The sequence below is a fragment of the Dromiciops gliroides genome, chromosome 5 (genome assembly GCF_019393635.1).
Source record: "Dromiciops gliroides isolate mDroGli1 chromosome 5, mDroGli1.pri, whole genome shotgun sequence".
In the NCBI taxonomy this organism is placed as follows: domain Eukaryota; kingdom Metazoa; phylum Chordata; class Mammalia; order Microbiotheria; family Microbiotheriidae; genus Dromiciops; species Dromiciops gliroides.
Window position 1 is genome coordinate 275,699,562 of NC_057865.1, and position 25,814 is coordinate 275,725,375.

The 25,814-nt window shown below is 42.6% G+C and overlaps 1 protein-coding gene across 1 annotated transcript in view; it reads right to left on the bottom strand.

The window, feature by feature from the left end:
• Window positions 1–1,737: 1,737 nt before the first annotated feature.
• Window positions 1,738–25,814, bottom strand: part of ANKS1B (ankyrin repeat and sterile alpha motif domain containing 1B) — a 1,325,415-nt gene continuing 1,301,338 nt past the window's right edge. Inside the window, 2 exon segments of the mRNA XM_043965259.1 lie at window positions 1,738–3,364; window positions 8,777–8,944. Coding sequence (XP_043821194.1) covers window positions 3,254–3,364; window positions 8,777–8,944 — 279 coding nt within the window. The 3' untranslated portion in view covers window positions 1,738–3,253.

Below are 25,814 nucleotides of genomic sequence, written 5' to 3' on the forward strand. Positions count from 1 at the left end.
TCAACCTTTCTGGGCCTCTGTTTCCTAATCTGTAATATGAGGTTGGACTTGATGATGCTAAGTTCTTTGACCACCTGTGTGATCCTAAGCAAGTCCCTTCACTTTCTTGGGCCTCAGCTTTCCTCATCTGTGAAATGGGAAGGGGACTAGACGGTCTTAGAGGTCCCTTTCAGCTATACATTCATGGTCCAGTAACATAGTGGGTACTTAATAAGGGTGTGTTAAACGAATGAATGGAGCCAGCAGCAGGCGTCTTTTCTTCTGTGGGTCCCAGAGCATCAGATGTAAACCTCTGATCTTGACAGTGACTTGAGGAAAGTGGATTATACTCTGAACTCCTCTCAGTTGTGTTCTCCACCCTGTCCACCTTAAAGGAGGTTGTTCAGCTCAGTTAAAAGCATTGAGTCCAGAAGAAAAAGGGTTGGAAGGGAGAGGGGTGGGGAGTGAGCCTTGGAAGGCAGGTTGCCTTTCCTCCAGGGTCAGTCATTTTGTACCTTTTCCTCAAAACACTTGGCTGCTGGGGCATCTAGGTGGCACAGTGGGTAAAGCACCAGCCTTGGATTCAGGAGGACCTGAGTTCAAATCCGGCCTCAGACACTTAACACTTACTAGCTGTGTGACCCTGGGCAAGTCACTTAACCCCAATTGCCTCTCTCTCTCTCTCTCTCTCTCTCTCACACACACACACACACACACACACACACACACACACACACACACACACACAAAACCACCCCAAAAACCAAAAAAAATCCAAAAAACCCAACCACATGGCTGCTTTAGAGGGGGTGGTGACCTGGATAGTCAGGAAGACCTGATTTCAATGCCTGCCCCAGGTTCTTTTAGCTGTGTGACCCTGGGCAAGTCACTGAACTTTGCCTCATTTTCCCTATCTGTAAAATGAGAGGATTGGAATCCCTTCCAGCTCTAGAATCCTAAAACTTTCTGATCTGTCCTGTTCAAAATAAAAATGGCGAGTCTTATAAGCGTAAATGGAATTTTCTGGTGCTAAACTTGCCTACCTGTGCCACAGAGTCACCCAGTGTGGTCCCCATAAACTCCTGGTCTTTGGAAATTCACCTTCTAGGGGGTAAAGGGGGATTATAAAGAGCCAACTTCGACTACTGGTTCTAATTCGAGGGCCAGAGAGAGGCTTGTCAGTGTTCCTTTCTCAGCCCGAGTAGAAATAGCAAAGAGGAAGAGTCTGAGAACTTGGAACAAAGGGAAAACCCCTTAGTTGTGGATTTTTTCACAGAGTGGGCCTTTATTTTTTCTGCTCCTCAAATCTGGGAGGTGGGAGGCACAGAATGATGCCAAGCATCAGTGACTGTACAACTTCCATTTTATTATTATGTGTGCTTTTATAGGATATAAATGACAAAATTACAAAATTTATAACCGGAAGCCCAAGCATATTTACACATATGATTCTGTTGCAATGAGGCTATTATTTGCTTAGTTCCTATACAATTTCCTTTGGGTACCATATTTTTTTTAGTGTTATTTTTACTGTCAAATGACTACATACATATCGACAGTGAATAGGCGAGATATGTACAAGGAACTCTTCTGTTCAAGTAATTTAATAATGGTATTAAAAGTTGGTATCACTGAGCTATAATCAGATTCAACTAAATTGTATTCATTGACCAGTTCAAAATGAAGTTCAGTTATTCATCTTTGGCATTCACCAAATGATGAGCATAACTGAGAAGCTCAGTTAGATTTAAAATAATGTTAATTAATTAAAAAAACATTAAGACAACCACACAATTTATCAATATCGCTATAATGAACTTCAAAATGATTCACAATTTGACTGGTTAGAACAATATACAGTAAAATGCCAGTTTTGTCTATAATGATATTGGTACTGTATTTTTTTAATAATTCAGTTCTACATAAATATACATTATGGTATCATACAAATACTCCACAGAGACATTAAAAAAATTAAAATACCTTAAAGAAATGTAAGTAAATTTTATTTCATCAAATAGTAAGCAAATGGTCAATTCTTTTTTTGTTGTTGTTGTTCATTTCAAGAAAAGAGTTTTATTACTTTGGAATTTCTTCTTTTTAGTTGGTTTTTTTTGCATGTGTTTCATTTTGTTGCTTTTTTTTTTTTTTTTTTAGAAAAAAGGTTTTTGCAATAGAATTTTATCAACACTTTTCTCAAACACGGTTTCCACCACAGAAATCTCGATAGCAAGGTCCCTAGGTCCCAAATGTATTTTTTAAAAAATACACGCCATAAAGATTTTAAAAAATATTTGCAGGGTTCACAGCTATCAGCAATATCCTCCATCTCAATGCTAGCTCTCCATAGTGCAATGACTCGCCTGCTTCTGATTTCTCTGCCTACACAGAGCAATTTGTGCCCCTGTGGCCATGGCTGCTCCAGTTTTGTTTTGTTTTTTTAAAGAGGGAACAGCAGAGATTTCATTATGCAAAATAAAGCAGAAATATCCTGTAACATTTAACCTCAGTTCCTTATTGTTGCATCAATGAGACATTCTTTTAATAAAAATATTTAATACAAGAGACACATCTGTGCATAAATTCCTCTTTTTTTAAACCATTCTTAAATTTTCACTCTGTCATAGGATTAAAGGCTATTTTTATAGGCTACCATGACACAAATGATGACATAGAAAACCCACAAGTATAGAAATTAGGAAATGGAATTTCTTGGCAATTATTGGGATTTTTTTTGTCTGCCTACAATAAACGATAGGTAGCAATTCCGTGAGTTTACAAATACTATATGGCGCAAGGTCTTTTCTGATGTCATTTTAAAACTGCCAACGATGAAAAAAGAAGCCCAAATTTTTGTATTCTTCGGAAGCGTTAGAGACTCTTTTTAAAATGAAAATAAGAAGAATAAAAAGTACAATCTCCAAATAACCAACCAAGGATAGCACGGTGGCAAGTGTCACTAGAAATGCCTTGTTGGGGTTGGTGGTGGGGGAGGATTGGGGAGGCCTGGTGGTGGGATGGGAAATGGTGTGGGGGGGGCTCTCAACTCCCTCCTCTTACGGATTGCAATGGGAAAGTCTTGGATGCATTCTTCGGTCATTGGTTCAGGAAGAACATTGCCAGAAAGAGCTGGTGCACGGGGCCTTTTGTGAGTGACAAGGCCACGTGGGCAGCGCAGGCTTCCCTGTTGGCGGGGTGGAAAGGTCGCCACAAAGGAAGGCTGGGCTGTGACTGCTTGTGCAAGGCACAACAAGGACGAGAGGGCGGTTTAGTATCAGAAAATTGTAGTTTCATACTTGGTATTTATTCCCCTTTTGGCTTCCTGTCCCGGTTCTACAATCCAGGGTAGGTTGGCGAGAGTCTTTTGCTCCGAAGGGTCTATCTGCTTTAAAACAAAGACAGATGGGCATTTTTACTTTAGGCATCCTTGAAAGGTTGCAGCTCACCATAAACAAAGTACTTTCCACCTGGAAACCTAGCTAGGTAAATGATGCAATTCTTAGTATTACTATTCTCCCCATTTGAGAGATGTTGTCACTGAGGCTCAGAAAGGGATCACAGATTCAGAGCTGGAAGGGAATCTTGGAAGTCATCAAGTTCAGCCCCCTCTATTTACAAATGAGGAAACTGAAGATTAGAGGGATGAGGGGCAGCTAGGTGGTGCCATAGTGCACAGAGTGCCTGGCCCAGAGGCAGGAAGACTCATCTTCCTGAGTTCAAATCTGGCCTCAGACGCTTACAAGCTGGGTAACCCTGGGCAAGTCATTTAATCCTGTTTGCCTCAGTCTTCTCATCTGTAAAATGAGCTGCAGAGGGAAATGGCAAACTACTCCAGTATCTCTGCCAAGAAAACCCCAAATTGGGTTACGGAGAATCAGATGCAACTGAAAAAATGACTTAACAAAAGAGAGATGAAGCAACTTGGCCCAGATCATACAGCTGGTAAATGGCAACTTGAGAGTCAAACCCCAGCCATGGGGTGATAGGATCATAGATTAGAGCTGGGAGGGACCTTTGAGGCCACTGAGTCTAAACCCTGTTACTTTACAGAGGAAGAAGTGAGCCTCAGGGAGGTGGTGTCTCGAATCTAACTCTTCTAAACCCAGAGCCCATATTCTTTGCACTGGCTCATATCACTATGCCCAATGCAAAAAGACACCGCACTTGATACTGACCTAGGATTTGAACCCAGCGCTTGCAGATTTTAATCTCAGGGCCCTTTCCCTTATGTCTCTCTATGCAGATCAGGACTCAATCTACCCCTGACAGTTTTCCTGGGAAACATGTTGAAAAAAGCCATTTTGGATCAATTCCATTTCCAATCGAGATTTCAGTGAAGTGATTACATAAAGAGAGAAATCAAAATCAAATGCTATAAATTGGTGATGTTTCCTGTATGTTGGGGTATAAGAAGAGGGGGATCCCTAGGGTGCATTGTAGCAGTTAAGAAGACTCCTCAAGCCACTGTATCATCATTTGGCTCTTTCCTGGCCCATTGCATTCATCCACTTAGAGGGGGTAGGATGTGGGGAGGAGGAGACAGTGAGCAACAATGGAAGGAACATTGGATTTGGACTTGGGGGGACTTGATTTAGGATTTTAGCGTTGCCCCTTTACTACCTGCAAATGTTAAATGAAAAGATTTGACCAGATGACTTTTAAGGCTTTTTTGTTTCGAGTCTGTGATCCCTGATTCCCTGAGCCAGAAGGCAGAGAGAGACCTAGGTTCTTTCAGCTCTCGCCACTAACATGCTTCGGGCAAGCCTCTTTAACCTCTCTGGGCCTCAGTTTACTCATCTGTAAAATGAGAGGTTTAGATCAGAGATTTTCTAAGATCCTGCCCATCACTTAAAACTCTGATCTTGATTGACTGGACTCTGCCTCAGTTTCCCCAGTCTATAAAATGAGGGGGTTGGAGTAGCTGACCTCGAAGGTCTCTTCTGATCACTAGTTCATGATCTTATTTTTGGTTGTTCTGGTGGCCTCCTAAGCAAGTTTCACTCATGGAATGGGGGTGAGTTTTCAACAAGGTCATTCCTTGTTCATTCTGTATTTGCTGCTATCACGAGGTTCAGATTGCTGCTTCAGGGCTGTGGATCTGTGTCCATCTCACAACCTTCAGAGTAGGTTTTGAGCTATGTACCTACAAGACTGTGCTGCAGATTATACATATCTTCAGGAGCAACTAAATTTTTTCTCAACAAGAAGGAAATGGAGCCAGGGGAAATTAATGTGAACAATGACATCAGTTGTGTGTGTGTACAGCAGATAGGACCTTGAGGCAGTGAATGCACACCAGTCTCCATCCTCCATTTTCCCAGTCCCTGGTGGAGGCTCTTCAATGAATATTCTATCAGCCCTTATGTCACCCAATCTTTTATGTTCCTCGGAAAGATGTCTTGAGGGACCCGATTAGTGTTGGATGTAGGTACTTGGTATGAATAATTTTATCAAGCCAGCAGTGAAAATGGGCAGAGAGGTGTAAGGGGGAAACCAAGAAGCACATTGAAAACTTGCTAATCGTCTATCAATCCATCGCCAAGGCTTCAGAATGGCTGCCACACCATGTGGGGTTAGCAGTAATCTTTAATTATCACCAACCCCTGACTGGGGAAGACTTTTCCCTGAGCTTAGGAGAAGAGTGTGTGTGTGTGTGTGTGTGTGTGTGTGAGAGAGAGAGAGAGAGAGAGAGAGAGAGAGAGAGAGAGAGAGAGAGAGAGAGGGAGAGGGAGAGAGAGAATGAATGAATGAATGAATGTGAATGAATGAATATGTTTGTGTATGCAGTGTTTGGGGCTGTCTTGGTTGTGACACCAACATCTGGACCAAAGACCAGATAATAGAATCCTCAGACCTTAGATTTAGATCTGGAAAGGACCTAAAAAAGCAGCCAGTCCAACCACCTCATTTACAGATGGGTAAGTGGAAGAGGTGGTTAAGTGGGAAGAGCACCGGTTCTATAGTCTGAGGCCTGGGATCAAAATCCTACCCCTGATGCTTGATATCCGTATAACCTCGGGGAAAATCCTTGAAATTTCCTGGGGTTCTATTTGCTCATCTATAAAATGTGGGATTGTTTGTTTAGAGGACTGGAGATTTAAAGCTGGAAGGGACCTTGGGGGCCACTCAGTCCAGGTCCCTAATTTTACAGACAAGGAGACTGTGGCCCAGAGAGGTAAGGGACTTGACTAGGGTCACACGGGTGGGCTAGATTTAGGAGAATGGACCCTACAGATCATGTAATTGAACCCTTTCTTTTGGGGATCGTGAATTATAATGGTGAATGACGCCAATGCTTATTGAAAAAAGGAAGGGGGAATACATATATATATATACATATATATATATATACATATACATATATATATACATATATATATATATACATATATATATATATGTGTGTGTGTGTGTGTGTGTGTGTGTGCCTAAAAAGGGATTTGGAATGGCAGGATTAGAATTCAGGGTAATATGCCCTGCCCCCTCCAGTTCAATACTCTTCCCATCACACTACAATGTTGTCTCTCTGGGGGAACTATGTGGCGAGTATGCTTAGGAAATGGACTTGTGATCGCATTGCTATAGGAAACTCCCTCCACCAATGCAGCTGAGCACCTTCTCTAGAACGTAGTTTTATAGATCTGGCTAGAGCACTGAGACATGCCCAGGGTCTCACAGCCAGGCTATCTCAGGCAGGATTTGAACCCAGATCTTCCTGGCTCTCATGCACAATGCCAAGCCACTCTTACCAAAAGGCCCCTTAGGAGTCAGACAGGAGCCTTTTAGGACCAGCCCTTTAGGACATGTCTGGGAGCAGAGGAACATTGCCAAGGAGGGTGGTTGGAGAAGTGGTAGGGCCGTCCCTGCTCATGTGTCCCACCCTACAGCTATGGGGCTATACCCCAGTGGAGTCTTCCCAATTGAAAGGTGGCAGCCGATCAAAGGAGGCTATTCCCTCCCATGTGGCAGGGGATGCAGCTGGCCACATTTCAGGTAAATTGAGCCAGGTTATAGGGTATGCCTGCTACAGAGCACATCTACCCACATTGCCGGCAATCCTCACTTTGTGCAGAGACGTGAGTTTTAGCCTGGAAAAGGAGGCAACCACTCTTGGATTCCCACACAGGTGGTCTTTTATATTAGATTTCCCCCAGGCACCTCACAAAGTATGTGGTGGTTGTAGATTTAGTCCTTGAGAGAAAGCTTTGAAAAGTTGATTATTGAGGTAGTTTGGAACAATGGAAAGAGAATAGGCCCTGGCCTCTGAGGCCCTGTTGCTTGCTGCCCGGATGACCCTGGGCAAGGCACTTAACTCCCTGGGACTCAGTTTCCTCAGCTGTAAAGGGAGTGGGTTAGATTAAAGGGCTTCTGGCTCCACAATCCCATGTGTTTACTATAGAATGGAGGGATAAGCGTGAAAACTTTGCTCTCCCTACTCCGTTTCCACTCACACAAACACATACGGACATATAAACACAAATATACGTATGTGTATGTACTCATACATGTACAAGACATACAAACACATATATGTGGCGATGTAGGAAGAGAGGTCCCATGGTAATACCTATACCAACCAGAATTAATGAGTGATATTGCTAAAGTCTCTCTATGCTGATAACAGAGGGCAACTCAATTAGTCAACGAGTATTTATTAAATACCTGCTGTGTGTGCCAGGCACCTAGCATGGTGCATTGGATGGAGTGCTGGGACTGGAGTCAAGAAGACCTGAGTTCAAATTTGGCTAGCTGTGTGACCCTGAGTAAGTCACTTCACCCTGCTTGCTTCACTTGCCTCATCTGTAAAATGAGCTGGAGAAGGAAATGGCAAGCCACTCCAGTATCTCTGCCAAGGAAACCCAAATGGGGTCACAAAGAGTTGGACATGACTGAAAAATGACTAAACAACAACAGTGTGCCAGGCATTGAGCAAGGCATTGGGCATACATATAAAAAGATGGATTCAATTCCATCCACTCCCACAATCACTTATATGTTCATTAGTGACTCTAAATGAGAGCCAGACACTTGATTCCCACCCCCACCCCCAGCGCAGCATAAAGAAAGGCTGGATTTGTAGTAAAAGCACCTGGCTTCATATTCGACCTTTGACATCTATTTACATTGTGATGTCGATCAAGCCACTTTACAACTCAGTTTGCTTATCTGGAAAATGGTGGGATTGAACCAGATTGCTTCCGAGGTCCCCTCCAGCTCAGGCCTATGAGACTGTGATCCCCTTTATAAGTCACTTCCCTACTCTGGTCTTCAGTATTTCTGAAGAGGACCCTTCCAGTTCTGAATCTATGATCTTCGAAATTGGACTGAGACTCCCGAGGTTACCAAAGGAAAGGTGGAAAGCCAAATTCAATAAGGCTTTCAGGCTTACAGATTCACTCCCAGAATGAATATAGGTGAGAATTGATTCTAACTCCTCTAACTCCAGAGCCAATATTCTCTGAGTATGGAGTGCTCTCTTGCCTACTATTTTGCTTAAGGTCATATGGCTGGTATGTTGCATAGCCCTGTGTTCGGTAAACATGAAACACTTCTAATAATGCAAGGCATGGCACCAGATGCTGAGCTGGGATTTCAATCTGACTCTTCTAGGTTCTAATTCTAGTGCCTTTCCCCTGGCGTCCGATGCCTTCTAGTTGATCTCCCTTTTGGTTGGTGAGGGAGGAATTACGGCTATATCTGTGGCATCAGAATAGCACAGATTCTTGAGGAGGGAAAGGAAGGCATAAATATATGCCTTATGATGGCTCGAGAGACTTGGGGACCCCCTCCTACTTACCACTGACTTGCGAATACTAACTCGCGGCTTGGGAATGGGCTTGGCGGGTTTGTTTTCGAAGCTTTCTGGGAGCGTTGAGGAATGCCCACCTTTTCTTGCTTGGAGCGCGAGCTGGTAAGCCACTTCAAACGCTTGTCCTAGTGTCAGGATAATTTCGTAGGCTAAATTCTGTTGCAAAAAAGAAAGGGGAGAAAAGCAGTTAACAACGGGCCCATTTCAAATGACAAAACATATTAGAAAACCCTTGGGAACATGGGAGGAGGTGGGCTAGATGCCACTTTGAACTATGCCATCTGCAGTATAGGTGATTCAGAAAACACCAACCAGACAAGAGGCATTAGTTATTCATTAGACACCCTAGTTTATAACCAGTGGGGATCTCAACTTGTTTACTGGATGATAAATAAATCTTCTCTCTTTTTGATTCAGTAAACATTAAGTGTCTACTGTGTGCAGAGCACTAGTGGCACTAGGCTCTGGGGGAGGAGGAAAGAACAACTTAGATAAGAGATGTTCTGTACCCTCATGCAATTTACAGTATAATAATGAGATATCTATTTCCCCCAATGAAATTTTGTGGGATTACAAATAGAGTGAGAGCTAGAGGGTACCTAAGAGGTCATCTTTTTTACGTTTCATTTTACAAATGAAGAAACCGAGGCCCAGGGAGTTTAAGTAACTTATTGAAGGTCACCCATATAACGAGCAGTAGAAGCTCCAAAGTCTCTTTCTACCATATGTTAAGGGCTAAAATTCTAGCTAAACTGTCTAAAATATCTAATGAGTGGTCGCCAATAAATTATAAGCTTTAGCAAGAGTTAGACTTTTAAGCATTTATTAAAGAGAATAAGAATCTGGTAAAGAGAGAGAGAAAGGCCTAGATTCCTATCTATTAAAGGGAGAGCACATTTCTAGCTCCCTTCTCCACCAGAGTCCAGAGGAAAGACCGTCAGACTGAGCGCCAGTCTCTTCCTTCCTCCTCCCACTCGCCCGTGTCACTTCCTGACGCCAAAGAAAAGACTCCTGGTCTTGCCCTCAAAAACCTTCGCTTCATGGGTGGAACTCTTCTACAGTAAGTCTCCAGCAGGTGGCATCATTCCAATCGTTACACATATTTTAGATGTCAAACAGAGGGTGTTTGAAATACACAGAGAAAGTGCTGTGGTCACGGACGGTCTTAGTGGAACATGATTAGATCCGGGACTTCCTTTAGTATACTTTCCAGGACACTCCTTGGGTGTTTAGGCAATCACAGAATCATCAAGTTGGAAAAGACCTCAGAGTCCCCCCAGAATTGGTGAGGGATATTGTCAACCTTCTTCTGCGTGTCAATAACTCGGGGCAACCAGGACGGAGTCAATTCAATCCAATCTAACAGTAATTTACCAATTTCTATGGGCCAGATGGGACCGTGCCAAAGAGACAAAGATAGAAGAACAGCCCCTGCACTCAAGGAGCTTACCTTCTTCTGAAGGGAGGACTCTCTGAATGCAAACAAGACACAAAGTAATTACAAAGTATGAGAAGCAGAGCAGTAGATCCCATGGGGAGCCAGCCTTGAAGTCAGGAAAATCTGCCCCACACCCATTTGGTGGCAAGGAAGTTAATAAGTTGGTGCAGTGGATAGAAAGCATTGGATCTTGAATCAGGAAAGATCTGAGTTCAAATCCAGACTCAGAAACTAGCTAGCTATATAAAACTGGGCAAATCACCTAACCTTTCTATCTACCTCAGTTCCCTCGTTTGTAAAATGGGGATAATAACACTACCTACTTTCCAGGGTTGTTGGGAGGAAATGAGATACGATTTGTGAAACACTTAGCAAACCTTAAAGTGCTATATACGTTCTAGCTATTATTAATATTCTTATCAATAATCTCTCATGCTCCCCACTTCCCACATATACTGGAGAGGGTCCTCCACAGAAGCCTGGGCCTCGGTTCTTCTCTAACACCTGCATCTTGTTTCAAACACAAACCAGCATTTTGGCTGAGGAGAAAGGCATTAGTCACTCAGACACAATCAGCTGCAGCAGCAGGCATAAAAACACTCTGTTAAGTGGAACCCAATTAAGTCTGCATGACTTGACATTTTCTGGTCTCCCTCTGGCCGAATTTCGCACTTTATGACCACCTTGGTGATAGCATCATCCCCTTCTGCTCTTCCACTGGCATTTCTTCAAAAACAATTAGATTACATTTTTTTGGGGGATAACTTTTGTTTTTATGTAAGTCCATGGATTGAGAACTAGAAAGGACCAGAGAGCCCATGTAGTTTAGCCACCTCATTTTTTCAGTTTGGGAAGTTGAGACTTGGCCAGGGTCATGCAGCTAGTCAGTGTCCTTTCCAAATGTACATCCTCTCTGCTGCCCTATTAAGTGAGCCATCTCTTATAACAATGAAAAAAGGAAGGGAAGGAAGTCATTCTGCATATCAGCATAGCCATGGTGCCTGCTAGTATATGCCCTATTCAGAATGCATAGCTTCCTAGCTCTGAACCTATGATTTCATTAATGTGGGGAACTCAAAGGTGAGGAAACTCCCCTTCCAAAGCAGGTTGACCCCTTCATGACTTTAGAGGCTTAGAAAGTTATCTAACTGAAGGTTTAAGTAACATGTCCAGAGTCAAATGGTATGTGTCAGAGTTGGGGCTTGAAGCCTTGTCTTCCTGGCTCCAGGATCAGCTTTCTGTTCACTATATCACTGTGCTTAATGCAGAATGGAGTTTTGGGGCAAGGCTCTGATGATGGGGGGGGTATCCTGGCTGAAATCCAAGAGAGACATTCTCTTTTAGAACTAGGAAAGGGTACTCTCCCAGATGATGTAGTGTTCCCAGACCAAACTCTCCTAGGAACTCACATGTCATCGGTGCTTTCTGGGCTACAGGGAAATTTCCCCACAACAAACTTGTGAGGTAGGGAGGGCAATTGCTACTGTTCCTGTCTTAAAAAGGAAGCCACATAAGCTTAGAGGTTGAGTGATTCCAATGGCAGCCTGTTGTTTATGAGCAAAGGCCTGAAGCCTTCTTTGCTGGGTTAATTTTCCATTACTTCCCTATGAGACATGAGCTCCCATCTGTGTACCTGTGGGTTATTCCTCTTGCCCTCAATGTCCTCCCTTCTCTTAGAAGCTCTGCCTTCCTCCAAGGTGCAGCTTGTGTGTCATTCTCTATGGGAAACCTTTCTTCTGTTTAGCTTCCTCCTCAAAACTCTCTCTCCCCTCCCCTCTCCTCTCTTCCCTTTTCCCTCTCCTCTTATATATATGTAGTCAGGAAGACCCGAGTTCAAATTCAGTCATGGATACTTCCTAGCTGTATGAGCCTGGGCAAGTCACTTAACCTCTCTTTGCCTCAGTTTCCTCATCTGTAAAATGGGGATAAAAATAGCACCTACTTCCCAGGGTTGTTGTGAGGATCAAATCAGATCATTATAAAGTGATTTATAGACCTAAAGCACCAAATAAATCTTTTTTTGCAGGGCAATGAGGGTTAAATGACTTGCCCAGGGTCACACAGCCTGTAAGTGTCAAGTGTCTGAGACTAGGTTTGAACTCAGGTCCTCCTGAATCCAGAACCGGTGCTTTATCCACTGCGCCACCTAGCTGCCCCCACTATATACATCGTGGGTATTATTATTTCTACTATATCAGGCTCTCTCTAAGGCCTCACAACTAGAAAATATAAAAGCTGGGATTAGAAGCCAGGTCCCCTGACTCCAAGTCCAATGCTCTGGCCACTATATCACATTTCATTTCAATTTTCACACTCCTGGAGAGAGAAGTAGAAATGGAACAGTGGAAAACATTTATTTTGTTTCTGAAATGGAAGCAAAGGAGAAAATTGTAAAAGTGCCTTAATGGGGGGCAGCTAGGTGGCGCAGTGGATAAGGCACCAGCCTTGGATTCAGGAGGACCTGAGTTCAAACCCAGCCTCAGACACTTACTAGCTGTGTGATCCTGGGCAAGTCACTTAACCCCCATTGCCCTGCAAAAAAAAAAAAAGAAAAAGAAAAAAAAAAGAAAAGTGCCTTAATGAAAGTGACGCATGGAAAATGGGTTCAGATCTTAGTGAGGAAAAAACTAAGGCTAAGGAAGGAAGAAGAGTAAAGTAGAAAGAATTATGGGGCTTGCTATCTGTGACCTTGGGGAAATCCCTTCCTAGGCCTCAGTTTACCCATCTATAAAAATGGGGTTATATTATATGGACCTGATGGGGACATATACCTAACAGTTATCTGGTTATAAGATTATAGAAAGGAATTTTAAATCTTTGATTTTAAGATCCTAGATTAAAGATAGAAGATATTTTAGAGGACATTGAGTCTAGCCCCTTCATTTTATAGGCATCAAAACTGATACCCAGAGAAGGTATGTCACTTGCCCAGGGTCACATTACTCATGGACAGGATTCGAACTCAGTCTTCTAGATTCTAAGCCCAATCCATAACCCCAAACTGCCTCTGTGAACCAGAATGGACTTCAAAGCAAGCTATCACCTTGGTATAGTTTTTACAGACTGCACTTTGATGTAAGATGGAATCCTGGTAACAAGTGAAACATACATTATCAGGATGGATGTTGATTTGACAAAAGAGGCAGTAGTCTTAACTGTGGCATTCCACCCCCCCCACACCCCCACCTTTTGCTTAGGAAAGATTGCCTCTGAGACTGTTTATGTTTTAGGGTGATAAGGAAACCTGCAGAGTCTGCTAAGCATTCCCTCCCACCTTTCCAGTCCCAGTAAACACTAATGCAGCATTTGCCTCCTTAGGTGAGTCAGACTAGTGCGTTAACAGTACAAATCTCTGCATGATAGTGGAGGAGCAGAGCAAGTCATAGCAGACCATCACTGCACCATGTAGTCCCATCAGCACCAGTCCTACCCTCAGCAACACTTGGACTCCTTGGAACAATCTTCAAGGAGGTTTTGGAATCTAAGAAAGACATTCACCTAAAAAACCCAACAACATGAGAGGATTTCATTCAGTGCCCAGAAGAAGAGGCTGGTTGATCAAACGTCTGGGTTCTGATGGATGCCATGATTCTCTGGTGTGCTGGATAAGAGGTTGGACTGAATGACCTCTGAAGGTCTCAGCTGACACCGAGAGTCTATAAGTCTATGGACCATGATGCCGCCTTCTGTCTGGCGCTCTCCGGATTGTTGTGGGTGATTGGGAGAAAAATCTCCCCTCAGAAATAATGATGATAATAATTTGTGTATCTTTAACCCTGTAAAAGTTTTCCCTGCAATAGACCCAGACGTGAATTGGAATCTATAGATCATAGATTTGGAGCTGAAAAGGACCTCATTTGGTCCAACCCCTTCATTTTTCAGATAGGGAAACTAAGGTCCAGAGTGGTTAAGTGATTTTATCATCAGCCTACACATATGCTTAGAAAAATTAGCCCCCATGCCATCCCCCTCGCAAAAAAAGCTTTAGTGACTTCAAGGTAGAATTCAATGGTGATCATTATTTGGCTTACTGACTTGTTTCTAATGATTTCCTCTTTGTATGGGAAACACAGACACAACTGCTGCTGGATGGGAAACAGGTTAGCAGTTCAGGCACTTAGCTTTTAAGCAGTGTCCAGGGTCAGGAAGCTACTGCCAGAGGCAGCCAGTTTAGTAAAGGATTCATCTGGGAGATGCTTGGAGAGATTGGTTGGTTCCAGAGTTTAATCCATAAGCACAATTATGTTTAGAGTTTAACAGTATTTAGCAGCTTTGATGTTGGGTGCCTATGGCCATCACAGATAGCACTTGGGTTAGTAGGACCCTGGTTAATTCAGAAATAGCCTGGCCCTGGACTCGGACTCAGGGAGACCAGGCTCAAACATTTTCTGATTCCAAGTCCAGCACTCTATCCACTTGGCTCTACTGCCACAGGGATGGTAAGTAATGGAGGCAAAATTTGAATCTGGGTCATCTGATTCCAAATCCCTTATGCAATGCTGCCTTCTGGGTTACCTCATTGACTTAGATAATTCACTGTCTAGCTGGTACTAAAAAGATTTGTGTATGTTTCCCCCCATTAGAGTGGAAGCCCCATAAGGGCAGGAATGATGCCCAATTTAATCTCAACAGTTTTAGCATCTATCATAGAATAACTTTGTTGAATGGAATTAAATTTCATTATATCTCCTGAGAGTTTCCCCTTGGCTTTAAGCATGGAAATTTCAAGCCTACTTATGCTCCCATCCAATACCAGGCCACCCAGATATAATCATTCCCCACTGGGCTTCCTCCTACTCTGGTCCCCCATCCACTGCCTTGACTGTTTCCCCAATGACAGTTACTGAGACAGCCATCTAATTGCAAAAGCCAGGGTTTGAATGGCAATTCTTGAATCAAAATCGCATTGAGCAAAATATTTTCTATTTGAAGAGGACTTCTGGTGTTTTATTACCATCTTGGTTAGGATGGAAACTTCCCTTAGCTGCTGTTTGGCTAGCCTCAGCATGTCAATCTCCTCAGTGTGACCTCACTTGGGGGATGAAGGGAGGGGGGTGCCTACTTTGCAGTTTCCCCAGGCATCATGCCCAGGACCAGTTAATGCTCTAGACAGCTAAAGGGCAGCCTCCGGGCAAACTCTGTAGGCAGCATGTGAAGTGTGACCTACATTTAAGGATTTAAACACCAACCATTAGAGAAGCTCAGAAAACTGTCAGGCTTTAGGAAGAGAACCTTAACTAAGAATTAGGAAGATGATACATGGGTATATTTCTCCAGAAGCCTGGAGATGAAACTGAGTCGACAAGCTTGAAATGACTGCTGTGGATGTTCTGAATTTCTCACAAAGACTAAAAAGAAGGTTTATGATCAGATCAAGTGATGTTGGAACCTAACACTGGAAAGTGCTAGGTTTGGAGCTTCGGTGGGGGTGGGGTGGGGAGGGCTTAGGGTTCAATTCTCACTTTGGGTATGTATTAATTTGGGAACTTAGGCAAATCATTCAGCTTCTCTAGGCCTCAGTTTCCTTATCTGTAAAATGAAGAGGTTGGACTAAATGGCTTCCAAAGGTCTTTCCAGCTTTAAATCTATGATCTAGAGATTTCATGAACTTTCAGGACCATTACAGGGTAAAAGATAGGTGAATTATGGTCATTATTATTTTTGAGGGGAGTTTTGTCTTTTTCTTTCTTTCTTTTTTTTTTTTTGGTGGGGCAATGAGAGTTAAGTGACTTGCCCAGGGTCACACAGCTAGTAAGTGTTAAGTGTCTGAGGCCAAATTTGAGCTCAGGTCCTCCTGAATCTAGGGCTGGTGCTTTATCCACTGAGTCACCTAACTGCCCCAAGAGTTTTTTCCTGATCATATTTCTCTCAGGCTCTTTGTTCCTTCCCCACCATTGCTGTCTGGTTCCCCTATTTGCCTCACCCATATCCCAGGGTAAAATAACTCTGTGACTGCCCAGTATAGTCACAGAATTCATCCACATCACCCCAGGGCTTCATATCACTCTCCAAGGTACTAGTAAGAAACTGATAATTTAAGATTATAAAATATAAAACGCTGCCAGAGCTTTCTAGGCATACAGAAATTTTATCGAGTTCTATTATGGATCCTATAGAGATGGTTAGGCTCTGCATGTTAACTGATGAGCTTGAACTGGTGCTGAGACCTTCCAGGGCATAGAGTACCTGGTGACTGCTTGGTATTGTAAAGAATTTGAAGATTTTTTTTCCCCTCTCATGACTGCTAAGGTTTATCACTTTGGGCTTCATACCAAAAGAACTGTCATCCATTGGCTTAGTAAGAGGCTCAGAAAAGAGGGCAAAACATAGTCCGCTGAATCACCCAGCGCTGTTTTCTCTAGTTTCCCTGGCACTGTGCTTCCGTACCACAACCAAGCTCCTTTTATGAAATCTGACAAGGCCACAGCTCAGGATGCCAGGGCCACATGCAGCTCCTGAAAGCAGTGGGACAGCCAGGGTGGATGGGAAAAATGTTCTTGACTGCACCCCATAAGGAATGAATGCTGTTACCAGTCAGAGTCCTTGGGGATAGAGAGTGCATGCAGGGGGGAGAAGCTGATGCATTCCAAGATGCTCAGAACATATAAGAAAGGATGAAATCCCAATGGAATGTGCAGTAAACTCTGATTAAGTAGAAATATAGTCTGTAGATATATACGTACATGTACATATACATATAACCAACCAACACTTAAGTGCTTACTATGTGCCATGTACTCTGTAATATGTATGCATGTATATGGGGCATCTGGTGTCACAGTAGATAGAATGCTGGTCCTGGAGTCTGGAAGACCCGAGTTCAAATTTGGCCTCCGACACTTAACGGCTCTGTGATCCTGGGCAAGTCACTTAACTCTGTTGGCAACTCTCTGGGACCATAAATTGCTGGTAAGGTGCCAAGGTGCACTGGTAGAAGGGGGTTCCTCACTTGAGAGTTCTCTATATCAGTGAAATCACAGGTCTAAATTCTAAACCTATCAGACTATAGGTATATTAGGTAGAGAAGATTGTGCTGAATGTGTATTCACATCAGTGTGCACTCATCCCAGGTGGGAAATTTAGACTCTGGTAGGGAGATGGATCCATGACCTCACTGTTGCTATGACTAATCCCTGCATGCTTTTGATCTTGTTTAAGACTTGTTCATGGTTTCCCCCCTTCTCTTCCATTTGTTGTTCAGCCATTTTAGTTGTGTCTGACTCTTCCTGACCTCATTTGGGGTTTTCTTGGCTGAGATACTGGAGTGGTTTGCCATTTCCTTCTCCAGCTCATTTTACAGATGAGGAAACTGAGGCAAACAGGAGTGAGTGATTTGCTCAGGGTCACACAGATAATAAGTCTCTGAGGCTGGATTTGCTTAACTTTTTTTTTCTTGTTTTTTTTTTGGGGGGGACAATGAGAGTTAAGTGACTTGCCCAGGGTCACACAGCTAGTGTCAAGTGTCTCAGGACAGATTTGAACTCAAGTCCTCCTGAGTCCAGGGCTGGTGCTTTATCCATTGTGCCACATAGCTGCCCCGCCCCCACCAAGACTAGATTTGAACTTGGATCTCCCTGATTCTAGGCCCAGCATTTTTTATCTACTGCACCACCTAGCTTCCCCTAATGCTTCCATAGGGTATTTCATACAACATGTTGGGTGCCTTCCTCTGTATCACAGATCTAGTGTTGGAAGGGACCCTAGAGATTCTTTACTCCAACCTCCTTATTTTGCAGATGAGGAAACTGAGGCCTGGGACAAGGTTTGAGTGATTTGCCCAAGGTTACATCAAAGGCAGGATTTGAATCCAGGTCCTCTAACTCCAGAGCCTGTGCTCTTCCCATTAACTCTCTGGTAACATTTATCTTTATCTTTTTCTTTTTTTTTTGCAGGGCAATGAGGGTTAAATGACTTGCCTGGGTCACACAGATAGTAAGTGTCAAGTATCTGAGGCCTGATTTGAATTCAGGTCCTCCTGAATCCAGGACAGTGCTTTATCCACTGTGCCACCAAGCTGCCCCCTCTGGGAACTTTTCAAGAGATTTAGTGCAATCCTTGGACTGTTCATCTGTCACTCCTTACTCTATGACATGGCTCTTTTTCCAATCATCTGTGTCACAGAATGGCAGAATTTTGGAGTTGGAAAGGGCCTAAGTCCAACCACACACAGAGAAGAATCCACTCTATGGCATAACCAACAAATGGCCATCTGAGGACCTCCAGGAGATGAGCAGCCAATTTCACCTCTGGACACCTATAGTTATTAGAAAGCTTTTCTTTCCACCAAACCCAATTAGTCTCATGGCAACTTCTGCCCTTGGCTCTTCATTCTGCACTTTCTCCTGCCCAGATCTTGATATCACCTTGCAATCTTGTGATCATTCTCTTTCTGTCCAAAGTCGAGAGGGCAGAAACGACCTTCACAGATTTGTGGGTTATGCTGCTTGTGTCCTGATGAACCTGGCTTTCTCTTATAGATCTGAAATCTTTGGCACATTGGATAGAGTGCCACCCTAAGAATTAGGAAGATCTTGGGGGATAATTCCCTCTTCAGACACTTATTAACTGTGTGACCACGAAGAAGCCTCTCTACTTCTTTGACCCTCATTTTTCTTATCTGTAAAATGGGCATAATAATGTCACTCATAACAGCATTGAATTGGAAAGCACTTGGCCACTATTTAAGTGCTATATAAATATTATTCTATAGCAGGGAAATAGTATTTCTGCCTATTGTAACAGTAAATTAACAGTAAAATCCATATAGTAAAATAAAAAAGACAAAAATGATTTAAAAATTAAAATAGTAAATAACAAGTAATATAGGAATAACGTGAGGGAACATTAGACGGTGATTCCAACTCTGAGTGGAGATCATCTTGAATTTACATAGTTTAGGTTAGTGATTAGTTGTCTCATTACTTCTCAAGAAACAGACTTTTAACCGGTCTCCATGTTTCCATTCATTCTCCACCTCTATTCCCTGCACAGTAACACAGCAGACACGACAACCTTCCAAAAGCACAAAGCAGAACACAGCATTTCCCATTCATTGGCTCCCCAGTGCCTACAGAATTAGGTGAACTCCTTCCCTGGTTGAGCTTGGTTGCCTACATTCTGGTTCCAGCCTACCTTCTTGACCGTTTCCATATCGTTTTCTGTCTCATGCTTTCTTTACATTGCAGCCAAACTGGGAATTCTAGTGATCCCTGATTTCTTGTTAACCTTTCGTGATTACTTCCATGGATTTTTTTATGGGCCATTTTCCAAACCCAGCATGCACTCCTACTCACTCAGTCAAGAAGCATTTATTAAGTATCATGTTCTGGGGATACCTGTTGAAGTCCTTATCTTCTTTTAGGGCCAAGCTTAGATGCCACATTTTCTATGAAACCTGCCTCAATTCTCTTCCCTATCTCCCCAGTCCTCTGAGGACAGTGATCTCTCTCTTCTCAATTTTTCTTAAAGCATTTTCCTTCAAATCTTTCCTTTGCTGCTATCAAATACTAGACTTATTTGTGTATATGTCTGGGCTCCATGATTAGATGGTAAGTTCTTTGAGGGCAAGAATTAGCTCCTTTATCAAATTTCAATCTTCATGTGCCTGATATATATTATGCACTTACTAAATTACTAAAAAAATAGCATCATAGCTTTAGTGGACCTCAGAGGCCACATAGTTCATCCCTCAATATTACAGAGGAGGAAACTGAGACCCCAGGAGGTGGCATCACTTGCTCAGGGTCACACAGTTATTAAGTGTCTGCGGCTAGATTCATAGGAGCCTAGATTTCAAGCTCAAGAGGATCCTAGAAGCTACAGAGTTGAATCACTTCATTTTACAGATGAGGAAACTGAGGCACAGATAGGCTAAGTGACCTGTCCAGAGGCTAGATATTCCCATTTAACTTTATCGATGAAGAAAGGAAACATGTAAAGTTTGAGGTACTTGCCAAATTAAGGCATTAGATCTAATCAACATTAAGCTCTCCTATTTCTAAGATTGTCCACCTATGGAAGAATATGCAGTAAGACGTCTGGACCATAACATATTATAAGGAATAAATATTTTTCTTAATATTTTGATGCTTGCGTGGGTCCAGTAAAGGCATGCACCTATTAGGAGGTAGCTTGGTACAGGGCACAGAGGAAAACCTGGGTTCTAATCCTGTCTCTGATTCTTGCTAACTGTGTGACCCAGGACAAGTCACTTCCCTTTTCTTAATCTCACTTTCCCCATGTGTAAGGTAAGAGAGTTGGACTTGATGGTCTCAGAAATCCCTTCCAACTTTAAACCTAGGAACCTCTGATATTTTTAATCAAGTTTGTCTTTCCATTTCCATGCAGCTTGGAGAGATGTCAGGAATGCTTTTAGCAAGAGAGGATAGTGAAAACCCTTCCTGCCTGAAGTGTAGGCAACTCTAATGAATTCCTTTCTTCAGAGTATTTGGGATAATATTTCACCACTTTGTTGTGGCCAGGACCTTTTCTGTAAAAATGGAAATTCTATTCATTCAATAAGCATTTATTAAGTGCCTACTATTTGCCAGGCATGGTGCTAAGTGCTGGACTTTTTGGTTTCATTGGTAGTAGGGAGACTCTTTATGAGAGAACTCCTTGTACCAGTTCAGGTTGGCACTTGCCCCACAGTTTCTAGTCTCAGAGAACTGAGACGTGAAGTGACTTTGCCAATGTTCCTACAGCTAGTCCATACCAGATGTGGGATTCCAACTCATGTCTTCCTGAATTCAAGCCCAACTCTCTAGCCACTGCCAAGACTGCTTTTTTGGTTAACATTTGTGTTTCACTAAATGTAGTCCCTTTTATATCCAAGATCCCATTGAGAAGGGATGGGGGAGGGAGATGGGGGATGTTGTCCTTCATACACAGCCACCCACCCTTGTGACAATTCCTCAAACAAAGCTGAACCTCCTGGCGCACCTTGCCCTGCTGACTGCTGGATTTTTCCATTGCAAGAGAATGGAAAGACAAGCTTGATTAAAAATATCAGAGGTGGTGAAGGCAACGTGTGTTCTGAGGATTAGCAAAGTGAGAATTAACAAGGGTCTTGCTGCAAAGTCACATCTCTTCAATGTTGTTGTTTTTTTTGAGGGGAAAATAATCTGTTTTTTATGCTTCAGATCTCCTGGATGTAGCTCTCTCTAGAGCTTGAGAGAACTTGATATTCCTATAATAGGATGCGTCTGAATTATTTCTATACATCCAGTGAGCATAGTTTTATTTATGGGAAACCAGCTCAAGGATTATCAAAAAGAATTGACTTGTTGACATATACTTAAGAAAAGTCGTAGGCTCCTCTCTCTCTGGCCACTTCTTCTAGGGAATGGCTTCTCCACTCCTTATCAGGTGGTTTTTGTGTGATGTGTACAAGCAATTGCATCAATTGCTGGCCAAGCTTCAGCCTTCTTTTCTCTCTTCCCTCCCTTACTCCTCCCCCTTCTCTCTGTCCCCCTCTTTCTCTCTCTCCATCTTTCCTTCCTTATCTCTCCTTCCCTCCCTCCCTCTTTCCTGCTTTCCCTTTCTTTCCCTCCCTCCCTCTAAATCTCATAGGTCCTTTTCTTCCTTCAAGACTGGGGTCAAATGCCACTTTCCACATGAAGCCTTTCCTGATCCCCAAACTGCTAGTGCAAACTACCTTGTATTTTGTTGTTCACTCTTTTCAGTCATCTCTGTCTTTTTTTTTTTTTAGTGAGGCAATTGGGGTTAAGTGACTTGCTCAGGGTCACACAACTAGTAAGTATTAAGTGTCTGAGGCCGGATTTGAACTCAGGATGTCTGACTCTTTTTGACCCCGTTTGGGCTTTTCTAGACAGAGATGCTGGAGTGGTTTGCCATTTCCTTCTCCAACTCATAAGGAAAAGATAAGGAAACCAAGGAAACAGGATTAAGTGACTTGCCCAGGGTCATACAGCTACTAAGTGTTTGAGCCTAGATTTGAACTCATGTCCTCTGAATTCCAGGCTTGGCACTCTATGCACCATGATGCCACATAGCTGCTTACCTTGTATTTAACTCTTTTGTATTTATTCTCTTTAAATTTCTTCTCTCTGCACATATACACGTGTGTGTGTGTGTGTATAGATAAGATATACATACAGACATGTCTATCCTATCTCTGCCTACTCTCTTCTTCACTCTCCCTCCCCTCCTACTCTTTCCTCTCTCTCTCTCTCTCTCTCTCTCTCTCTCTCTCTCTCTCTCCCTCTCCCTCTCTCTCTCCCTCTCTCTTCCTTTCTTTCATTAGAATGTAAGCTTCCTGTGAGTAGGATCTGTCCTTGCATTTCCAACACAGTGCCTGGAACACAGTAGGTGCTTGGCTCAAGTATTTCTGCCCACAAGGCTAGACTGCTATATTACTTCATGTAAATAAAGAGATACAGATAATACATACATGCATGTATCCACACAAATGACCATGGCACTTTAGGCCTATGTATTGATAGGCTGTGATATAGTAGATATGAAAACCTGGGTTCAGATGGCCACCTCTGAGTGGCTACATGACCCTGGGCAAATCTCTCCACCTGAGTTTCCTTACCTGTAAAATGGGTGTAATATTAGTACCCATCTCCCAAGCTTGTTGTGAAGATCCAATGAAATAACTGTAAAATGCCTAGCCCTGTGCCAGACCCACAGTAGGACCTTTATAAGCTTCTTCCCTTCCCTTCCACTTTCCTCTTTGTTTCTTCAGGTGATACTTTAAGTTACCAGCCCCCTCCAAAGTGCTGACTTCGACTGGCAGTGAGTTTTCTCACCTCCTTGTATCAAGGAACCCCCAGGTGCAATCTCTACCCATAGCCTTGGAAATAAGGAAATGATGTAGAGGGAGTGTTACATACACTGGAGTGATTGTGCTTAGGGATGGCATATTCATCTATACACATAATGCACCTACCGATTGGCTTTGGTGCTAACGAGAAATATCATAAGAGTGACCTACAAAATGCCCACGGGCTCTGCCAGGCAGCGAGCGGCCTCTCTAATGAGCCACATTTTCCTTTAAAATAAGCCCTCTCAGATTTAAGGATGTGGCCTGGCCATTATGCTGTGAATTTCTTCATGATTCCCCATCAGGAAGTCATGTAAGAGACTTCTACAGATGTTTATTTAAAAAGGCTTTAATGTTTTCAAACTTGGACTGAATATATAGCTGCCCTACATAAAGATAGAAAGTCTCTGGTCAAAGAGGAGAAATGGTGGTTAATTTTTTTTTTGGAGGGTAAGCAAAGCCTTTCTCTCTTTAAAGACTGCTCAAAGGCCTAGGTCCAAGCTGGTCACCTTTGCAGGTATTTTGGGCATGAGGCAAAGTATGGTTTCCCCAAGGATTATTTAAATGGTAGATTTCGGCAGGATGGAAGGGAATGGGGGAGAAAGAGGCAAGGCTAAAGTTTTGGAGCTTCTAGAACATTCTGGACAATTTCCCACCTTTATATAGTTCACATGGATAAGCTTTAAGAATCAGGAAGCACTTTCCTAAGGGATAGGTTGCTCAAGTATTTGTAACAGCATTTTACAAAACAGGAAACTGGGGTCTAGAAAATTTAAGCCACTAACCCAAGTGTCATGAGCCTAGACATTTTTCACTAATAATATCAGGTAGTAATATCAGGTTTGCAAAGCTCCTTACATATGCTGTCTCCTTTCAACCTCACAACCATCCTAGGAAGTAGGTGCCATTATTATTCCTATTTTATATATGAGGAAACTGAGACTGAGAGAGGTTGTGACTTGCCTGGGGTCACGTAGTAAGTGAAGCAAGATTTGACCTCAGATCTTCTTGTTTCCAAATCCATTGTAACACCTAGGTGCCTGCGCTAATCTTTTTTTTTTTTCATTAAAAATTTTTTTTTCTCAATTGCATACAAACATAATTTTTGACATTTGGTTTTTTTAAAATTCCAATAATCTTCAAAAACTGGCACATTTACATTGAGCTTCAAGGCTTACAAAAGATTTTATATGCACAATCTCACTTGAGTTTTACAACTCTGTCAAGGAGATATTGTTATAAAAGTAGGTAAGTTCCTCCTCCTCCTCTTCCTCCTCCTTCTCCATAACCTACAGTGGCCTGTGATTTCATTGGTGTAAGGAATTACTGATTAAGAAATTCCCTCTACTGGTGCCATTCAGCACCTTCTCTGCAATATAGAATCTTGGTTGTCTACAGCTCTAAGGTTAAGTGACTTGCCCAGGGTCACACAGCTACTGTGAGAGGCACAACTTTAATCCACATCTTCCTAACTCTAAGGACAGTATTCCATTTGTTAAATGAGGGTCTTAACCTGGAGTCCATAGACCCATCTGATTGATAGATTTCGGGGGGGGGGGGCTCTGTGAGCTTGTTATAAAGAATCTTTTGATAACTGGGGCCATTGCCAGTGTCTTGACTTATGTCTTGTCACTGGACTTTGATGTCTCTGTAAGAGAGGGAGGCTCATTACTTTCTCACTTAAATCCAATTCATGAGCAAGTCAAGACATCACTCTTGATGTGATTGGTTCCCTTCAAGAACGAGGGATGAACAACATTTTGATAACTATTTCAATTATAATTGGTTTCCTTTGCAATCCTATGTATTTTATTTTATATAACTTCTTATTTCTGGATCCAGCCATCTTTCTTTCTTTCTTTCTCTCTTTCTCTCTTTCTTTCTTTCTTTCTTTCTTTCTTTCTTTCTTTCTTTCTTTCTTTCTTTCTTTCTTTCTCTCTTTCTCTCTTTCTCTCTTTCTCTCTTTCTCTCTTTCTTTCTCTCTTTCTCTCTTTCTCTCTTTCTCTCTTTCTCTCTTTCTCTCTTTCTCTCTTTCTCTCTTTCTCTCTTTCTCTCTTTCTCTCTTTCTCTCTTTCTCTCTCTCTCTCTCTCTCTTTCTCTCTTTCTCTCTTTCTCTCTTTCTCTCTTTTTCTCTCTCTCTCTCTTTCTCTCTTTCTCTCTTTCTCTCTTTCTCTCTTTCTCTCTTTCTCTCTCTCTCTCTTTCTCTCTCTCTCTTTCTCTCTCTCTCTCTTTCTCTCTCTCTCTCTCTCTTTCTCTCTCTCTCTTTCTCTCTCTCTCTTTCTCTCTCTCTCTTTCTCTCTCTCTCTTTCTCTCTCTCTCTTTCTCTCTCTCTCTCTCTCTTTCTCTCTCTCTCTTTCTCTCTCTCTGTCTCTGTCTCTGTCTCTGTCTCTGTCTCTGTCTCTCTCTCTCTTTCTGGCAATTGTGGTTAAGTGACTTGCCCAGGGTCACATAGCTAGTAAGTGTCAAGTGTTCGAGACCAGATTTGAACTCAAGTACTCCTGGCTCCAGGGCCGTGCTCTATCCACTGTGCCACCTAGCTGCCCCTATTTTATTTTATAAATTTAAAAATGCTATTATGATAAGAGGGACTCTTCTGGCTTCGCCAGATTCCAAAGGGGTCCATAACACAGGATAAAGCTATGGACCCATATGATTTCACAGATTTGATTTAGGAGACTCCCCTCTATCAATGCAGGTAAGCATCTTGCTAGGACACTGATGTTGCAATTAGCCAGCAGGAGAGTCAAGACAGGAATTCGAACCCAGGTTTTATAGGTTCCAAGATTACCTCTGGACCA